Source organism: Monodon monoceros, unplaced genomic scaffold (genome assembly GCF_005190385.1).
Source record: "Monodon monoceros isolate NGI ecotype Baffin Bay Population unplaced genomic scaffold, NGI_Narwhal_1 Super_Scaffold_6, whole genome shotgun sequence".
In the NCBI taxonomy this organism is placed as follows: Eukaryota; Metazoa; Chordata; class Mammalia; order Artiodactyla; family Monodontidae; genus Monodon; species Monodon monoceros.
In genome coordinates, this window is record NW_021703783.1 from 11,271,713 (window position 1) to 11,279,988 (window position 8,276).

At 41.1% G+C, this 8,276-nt stretch overlaps 1 protein-coding gene across 1 annotated transcript; it reads left to right on the plus strand.

Annotated features, from left to right (window-relative positions):
* The first annotated feature begins 3,967 nt into the window (after nt 1-3,967).
* On the plus strand, nt 3,968-8,017 carry PDE6H (phosphodiesterase 6H). The gene is made up of 3 exons (XM_029206553.1): nt 3,968-4,141; nt 5,285-5,325; nt 7,870-8,017. Exons 1-3 carry the CDS (start codon nt 4,008-4,010, stop codon nt 7,944-7,946), a joined length of 252 nt encoding a protein of 83 aa, XP_029062386.1. The 5' UTR covers nt 3,968-4,007; the 3' UTR covers nt 7,947-8,017.
* Nucleotides 8,018-8,276: the final 259 nt, after the last annotated feature.

An 8,276-nucleotide genomic window follows, 5' to 3' on the forward strand; every position in this document is an offset into this window, starting at 1 on the left:
GGGGAATGATACCAGAACCAGTGGGGGAATGACCGCAGTGCAGGACAGGTGTGCTAAACCTTCTCCCTCCGAGGTTAAAATGTTTGTTTGCTCCTAGCTGAAGCAAGGTACTTGCTGGATTTTTGTTTTTGTTTTTTTCACGGCTTTGGTTTGGGTCTTCCTTGGCTCTCCACATTATTAGATTCTCTCTGCCTCAGCGGGACCCTGGGTGACGTTTATAGGTCCAACCACATCCATGGAGGAAATTGCTCCTTCGCCTATATTCGCCCCATCCTCGCCCATATCTTTGCTGAGAAAGAGGGAACTCGAAGCCTAGGGCGATAATAGTAGCATTAGAGAACCTGACTCAAGAATCTTCAGAAACTGCCCTTCCTTAGCTGGAATTTATGGAGCATCATCTGTAGCTTCCTACAGCTGAGCTCTGCTGCCTTGGATCTAAGGCAACAGTAACCTCAGTTCCCTCAAACCTATACCTTGAAATCTTACATTGCTGCATCCACTTTCTGCAGAGGAAGAGCTTGTAATTTTCGAAAGGGGAAGGGCTAACCTTGTTTTAAAAACAGGGAAAACATTCTGTCTCACGAAGGAATGAATTACTTGGCACTTTGGGAGGCAAAAATGTGAAACCTCTGCTTGCAGCTAAAATCAAGTCTGATACTAGATTCAGGATTATTCAGCTTCCAGGGATGCCCTCGGAGTTCTTAGGAAAGCACAGTCAGGATAAGTTCAGCTGTAGGTGATACCTGTGGCCGACAGGACTGATTTCCAAGGCAGGACAAGGTCATATTTGTTCTGCTCATCCCAAAGATGTTACAGGGAAAGCTGGAGGGTAAATCTATGACAGAAACACCCTAGGGATTGGTTGACTGTCCTAGGTACTCGAAAATGAAATATTGTACTCGAAATGCACAATAAATGTAAAAACAGTTATTATTCATAGCGCAAATCCCGAGGGCCACGAGGATTCAGGGATTAGCCAGGCAACTCTTACATAACTCTTTCCAAGGACAATTCTTTTATGTAACACATCACACTTGGAATTAGACAGGAACTCGTCCAAGCCTAGAGAAACTTGCAACTGCAATTTCAGAATTATATAAACATGCAAAAGAAACTCACCAGAGAAAAGGGGAAATGTAATCAGGGGTACATAGAAGTCAAGTGTGAATTTTAAGTTCTTTGGGGTTGTTGTTAGGGTTGTCAAAGGAATCCAAAGAAGTCCTCTTAAGACAGAATTTTGAGAGCAAAAATAAGTTAATAGTTGGGGCATCTGAAGGATGCAGAGGATTACCCAGCAAGTGCAGGTAACAATTACCTCTCTGGTGCGTGACAAGGACCCTTCAGCAGATGGCCTGGAGGAAGGGGTGTGGGAGTCCAGGTGAACCTATGTCGAAACCATAAATTTGTGTGCAGGGCTTCCTTGACTGTCAGAAGGTCTACTATAAAAAGGTTACTCCTTTTTGAGTATTTTTCACCGAACACTCTACGCTATTCCCTCTTATTTTCCCCATTACCCTAAAAAGAAGATATTATTTGATTCATTTTATAGGTGGAGTGAGACCTAGAGAGGTTATGCAACTTATCCAAGGTCACATAAACAGTTTTGTGGAGCAGGAATTTGAGATTATTTCTATTTGATTCTAAAGCATCTACTCTTTACACTGTTTTGCCCCCTAAAGGGTGATTTGACTGACTAAGGTTACCTTAGCTTAGACCCTCACATTATAGACTTTGGATCTAACATAGTAGGATCCCAGTTAGAGTTGCCAGATAACATAGAAGATACCCAGATAAATTTGAATTTCAGATAAACAACAACAAGACAAGTTTCTAAGTATAAGTACGTACCGTGAAATATTTGGGATATACTTATACTAGAAAAAAAGTCATTTGTTGTATAGCTGAAATTCAAATTTAACTGGTCTTCCTGTATTTTTATTTGCTAAATGTGGCAATCCTAAGCCTAGTAGGCTCTCTAGATTAAAGAAAGGAAAGTTTGTAGTTTCTTATTGCTTTGAAAGAATTGGTAAGTCCAAAAGCTTGATCTGAGGGAAATTCTCTAACTTTCCTCTGTGGCTTTGGCGGAGCTGGGGTGTGTCTGTTACTGGTGGCACAGTCAGAGAGTAATGCTGCTCTCGGCTGCCCGCCAAGCCATTCCCATGGTCCCAACCACACTTGGGAGAGGCACAAACTTTGCCTGTTTACCAGGGCCAGAGAGGGCCCGCAGCACAAGAATTGGATTCAGGGAGTAGAGGAACTGGCAGAATATTTTCTAAAGCCACTGAGGGCTTTATGAGGTGAAGATCAGCTGACGCTTTACCTATGGTTTGACGGAGAAGGTCACAGGAAGGTCACAGGATCTCAGGACCCAAGTTTCAAAGCATTAGTTCTCTTTATTTATTTATTCACTCATCTGACAGATATGTATATGGCATACCTACTATGGGCCGGGTACTGTTGTAGGTTCTGAGGCTACAGAAATGAACAAAGACTGAAAGAGCAGCCTCATGGAGCATATTCCAGTGGGGGATCAAGACAAGATCCATTGCATGTGTAGGTGATCCAGGACCCTGGCCAGCTTCACCATCCCTGGTTCCAGCTCACAGAGTAGTCAATGTGTTTTTGTTGAACGAGTTGAGGACTGGCCAGGATCGAAATAAAATAGTAATTGGGGAAGAGAAAATAGAGAAAAATATCTTGGAGGCAAGGATTTATTAATAATTTTACATGATTTTGAGAGTAATAAGAAAAAGTTGATAAAAGTTACACAATATAAGTTTTGAAGGGTGTGCAGTGTGGCAGAGAGAGGGAAAAGATGGTTAGCATGAGCTAAACATTGTTGGGAACAATTGAAGTTAAGAATATTAGCATAAATCTATAATGAATGAAATATGGAATTCTATGAAAACAAGCTCCCAGGCCATAGATTATGGACAGGTTGGCTCCAGGTGGGAGATTAAGGTTGTTTGGAAGTTCTGTGGAGGTTTTTCAGAGTCTTCCTTCCCAGATTAAGTGCTATCGACTTCTGTTATAGAGAAGGAGAAAGAAAAGTATTCTTTAGCTTAGCATAAATCATGCTAATTTATTACATATTATTATAACATGTAATAAAAATTTGTTATGTTCTTTTATTTGTACTTGAAGAATGACTATGTACATTTTTGTAGCTAAAATGAAAGTCTGGGAAAATTATATTGGATAGCTCCTTGATTTAAATAGGAGAAAATGTTGAAGATTTCTGAGGAATATGTGGCTAGAAAACTATATCTGGATGTGGAGTTAAAGCACACGCTTACTACTTAATCACCCCACACTGTCTTCTGTGTGCTTGTGTGTGTGTGTGTGTGTATTGGGATGTACTGAACACTTCCGTGGTGTTGGTACACCAGGTTCAGAGTTTCCCCTATCCAGACTACTACACTGTCATCCCCAGAACTAGGAAAGAAGTCTCTGGATCACATGAGAAGTAAATAAAATAAGGACCATAAAGAACAAAGGCCATAAAAAATGGGTCAATAAACATTTAGAGTCAGGTTATTTTACAGCTAGATGGAAAAATATGTAAAGCTTAAAGAATTTTTCAGTGCTGCAAAGACTATAGACATTCTTTAGTTCATTTCTCTCCCTTTATAGATGGTAGAACTGGGGATCAAACAGAAGGACATCATTATAATAAATTCACATAGAAAGTTAGTGGCAGATTTATTGGAGCAACAAATCCACCCAGATTTTTGAACTCTATCAGTTGCCAGTTTATATCCCACTCTACTGAGCGTTTCCCTTGATGTATACCACATTCTCTTAAAAATCCCTTTAAAAGATAACTTCTCCCTTTTGGTGTCAACACAAGATACTGAGCTTCTTTATCAAGGTGTTTTTCTCCCCACCTCCAGTTTATCGTCAGGGTCTAATAAGTAATGGTTCTCATACCTTGAAGGGTCTTCTTTTTTTCTCTTACTGTCTAAGGAGCCTGAAAGAAAACCATCAGCCCCCCAAGGACCAGCAGAATGAGTGACAATTCTACTGTGGCCCCTCCAACTTCAAACCAAGGTCCCACCACCCCACGCAAAGGACCCCCCAAGTTCAAGCAGAGGCAGACTCGTCAGTTCAAGAGCAAGCCTCCTAAGAAAGGCGTGAAAGGGTAAGACCAAGATTAAAAATTAGACTTTCTATTGTTTTTTTCCCTCCATATGGCTGATTCACTTTGTTGTACAACAGAAACTAACACAGTATTGTAAAGCAATTACACTCCAATAAAGATCTATAAAAAAAAAAGAGTGCTTTGGCTTTAAGAAATTAATGCTCACAATATTAAATAGACTTATAAAAATTTCCAACCCCACCCTCTGTTTTCCTATCTAACAGAATCTTTGCTGAATCAAGTTTTCAGTCCTGGAATCCTTTCTACAGGAAAGGATTCCTGGTCTACAGCCAGAATTAACATGGAAAATGGAACCTTCACAGTGACCTTCAACTTGACCTTTCAGACTTTTCTTGACCACTCTCCTTCGCTGATGTAACCTGTGCTTTAATCTGGAACACAGAAACACTGGCCATTTCTAGAGCACACCATTTATTTTTATGGTTTCAAATCTTCTCTCTTCAGTTCTTTGTTTTTCTCTTTCTCTTCTTGGCAAAATCTTGTTTATTTTCAACACATACTCATGTTAATTTCTTCTGAAAGCCATTGCTGACTCCCTTAGACAAACATTATCATTACTTCCATGTTTGCATTTTGTACATTCAGCGATGGTAACTTGTGTTATTTTATATTACATTTATTTCTTGTCATCTGTTCCCTGAGACTGAGATACCTCAGAGAAAATTTGTGTGTTTGTTTTTTTCCTTAACTCCCAGGGCCTAACACAATGCCAGGGACATAGTAGATGCTTAATATGTACTTTTGGATAAACTAAACAAATGGATAAATTAATCATTTTAATGACTTTCATATTGTTTTCTCATTCCAATTTCTATTTTAAAAAGTGGAGCCTGACTAAATTGCCCCACTGATCTCTCTCTCTTTTTTTTTTTTCTGGCTCTCAGTTGTCTTGAGCTAAATTTTTACAGAGGGGAAACTATTCCTCCTCTGGGACACATTGTCTAAAACCTGCCTGAGTGCCATTTCCTTTGCGCCAGCTCAATGCAGACAGAAGGGATTTCTCAAATACAAAAACTTAAACTTCTTGTTCTTTCTCTTTGAATCAGGAAACTCTTCACATGACTTATTCCAGGATCCTTTGGCTCCGATATCAGCTAATTTCTCTTGTATTTTTTTCCATAGGTTTGGAGATGACATTCCGGGCATGGAGGGACTAGGAACAGGTGAGCTACCCAAAGATTTCAGTGACTCTCACCCTTGGAATTTCACCTTTTTTTCTACGTCAGGCCACATGGGGCATTTGAAAGTTACCAGAAATACCTAAGGCAGCAGATTCTTTAAAGACCTAGAAAAGTGGGGTTTTAACTTAACTTCCAAAATAAGTATGTGTATGCCCAGAGGCTAAAACTCTAAAAGAAATCAGACTTGCCCCAAAGTTTAATGAATCTTCGTGTTTTGTTAACTACTCTTGAGGGCGTACAGTGATGAATTGTAGTCTTTCACGGTAGAAGGATTCTTAGAATGAGTCTAGACCAACTTTATTTTTCAGAAGAGAAATCTGAGACATAGAGGAATTAAGTGACAATCTGAGACCACAGAGCGAGGTACTGGAAACAAGGGTGGGGCCAGGAGAGCCTTTTCACTCTACAGGGCCAACCACTCCCTCACCTACTTCCTTGTTTCACACATCCTCTGGCACCCAGAACAGGGCCCTACATACTGAAAGTATCCAGTACAATATTTTTTAATTGGCTAGAATTTTTATTTGTTGGATAATGCATGCAAATTACTGCACATCCTTTTTTAAAAAATTATTTATCCTATTTATTTATTTTTGGCTGCACTGGGTCTCTGCGGCTTCACACGGGATCTCTCTAGCTGCGGAGAACGGGGACCACTCCTCGCCGCGGTGCACGGGCTTCTCATCGCGGTGGCCTCTCCCGTTGCGGAGCTTGGCCTCTAGGGGCGCGGGCTCGGCAGTCGTGGCTCGCGGACTCCAGAGCTCAGGCCCAGCAGTTGTGGCGCAGGGGCCCAGCTGCTCCACGGCATGTGGTGTCCTCCCAGACCAAGGCTCGAACCCATGTCCCCTGCACCTGCAGTCGGACTCCCAACCACTGCTCCAGCAGGGAAGTCCCCTGCATGTCCTTTTAAAAATTAATAGACGTTATTTTTTAGAGCAGTTTTAGGTTTATAGGAAAATTAAACAGAAAGTACAGAGTTCCTATAGACCCCTCTGCCACCTTCCTCTCCCTGTACATCGTTTCCTCTATTATTAACATGTTGCATTATCGTGGGGCATTTGTTATATTTCATGACCCAATATTAATACATTGTTATTAACTGAAATAGCTTGTTCATTCTTTGTGTTGTCCAGTTCCTTGGGTTTTGACAAATGCACAATATCCTGTATCCACCATTACAGGTTCATACAGAATACCTTCACTAGCCCCCCAAATCTCTTGTGCTCTACCAGTTCATCCCTTTCTCCCCGTAAACTTCTGACAACCACTAATCTTTTTACTGTCTCTATAGTTTTGCCTTTTCCAGATGGTCCTACAGTTGGAATCATATAGTATGAGTTCTTTCACTTAGTAATATTTATCTAAGCTCCCTCCATGTCTTTACATGGTTTGATAGTGCATTTCTTTTTATCACTGAATATTTCATTATATGTTGTACCACAGTTTATTTATCCTATTGATAGGCATCTTGATTGCTTCCAAGTTTTGACAATTATGAATAAAGTTGCTATAAACTTCCTTGTGCAGGTTTTTGCGTAGCCACATGTTTCCAGCTCATCCAATACACTTTTGATAAATGGTGGCACTCATAGCAATCAGTGTCCTTTCCGGGCAGCTCTCAGTTTATCTACTTTTTATTGTCTAATGCCACTCCTCGGATCTCAAATAGAATTTCTAGCCACTTTTATAAAGCTCAGATGCTACTCTTTTAAATCAAATGCTTCTCTATTTTGGCCAAGTGTGTATAAGACCAGAAAATTCACTTTTGACTCTGGAACACATCCTTAACCCTGCCAACATATTTGGAACAGTGGTAAAAGGTTTATACTGATGGAAATTCTGAAGTCTTTGATCTGGCTCTAGTCTAGTCTCTACAACTGTGGGATGTTTTGCTGGGTGTTTAATCACTCTGGGTATCAGCCAGCTTCCCTGTAATTCGGGAACAATAATATCTTATTGCTGGTGCAAGAGACTGGATGAGATGACGCCTTGAGATCACTTCTCAGTATGCGGTGGGATATAAGCATTTCAGAATGTAAAGGAGCTTAAGAGCAGTCAGAGAAGCCCAAGAAACACGTCTGGATTGGTAAGGAGTAAGGAGACTGGATTTCCAGACCATGGGAATTTAAAGCACCCCTATTTCTCACTTTAACCCTTGGCCTAACTAGAATTCCACCTCTGTTCCCTCTTTAGTGGTTTTGTGAGACTCTGTGTGATCAGAGAGCTACACCCCCACAGGATAGCCCCAGTCAAAAGCCTTGGATCATCTCCCCAAAAAGGATGCAGAATAAAACCAACACAAATACCTTGGGAGCCTGTTCTGGGGGAATCAGAGCCCTGCAGAGGATTAAACAACTGGTCTGATCCTTCCTGGGATGAAGGGCCATTCTAGACAACTTCCCGGTCATCTAGACAGCATATGGAAGGGAGGGGTGAGGGGTCTCTGCCTGAAGGATGCCCTTTTGAGCAGAAGAGGCTCTCCTAGGGGTGAGATTGGCTTATAAGTTCTTCTTTTTTCCCTTGCAGATATCACGGTGATTTGTCCTTGGGAGGCATTCAGCCACTTGGAGTTGAACGAGCTCGCTCAGTTTGGGATCATCTGAGGCACCAGAGGTTCTGCCACTCTCAACAGCACCTGCTGTAACTTTGGTTACTTCTGCCCTATTGATCTGCCAGAGTCTTGACATACAGCTGTCGGAAGTGGTTTCTTTGGCTTACACAGTCATTTCCCTTAAGTTACTACTAAGAGTTCTCTTAGTGTCAGACTCTCTCACGCAGTATAGTTTAGCTCAGAAGAGCGGGTGAAATCAACTTTCGATAGGGCCTTTCAAACATTACCACTTTTTCCGATCAGCTGGTTAGAAGTCATCAGTATTTCTCTAAAGTTTAAGCCTTTCAAATCTGTTTTTGCTAGGCATTAATTATGATCGGTA

Bases quoted from the DNA above. Each gene is read 5' to 3' on its own strand.
- PDE6H (XM_029206553.1), top strand. From the start codon at position 4,008: ATGAGTGACAATTCTACTGTGGCCCCTCCAACTTCAAACCAAGGTCCC. The intron at 4,142-5,284 runs GTAAGACCAAGA...TTTTTTCCATAG, and splicing joins CCTAAGAAAGGCGTGAAAGG to GTTTGGAGATGACATTCCGG. The intron at 5,326-7,869 runs GTGAGCTACCCA...TTTCCCTTGCAG, and splicing joins CATGGAGGGACTAGGAACAG to ATATCACGGTGATTTGTCCT.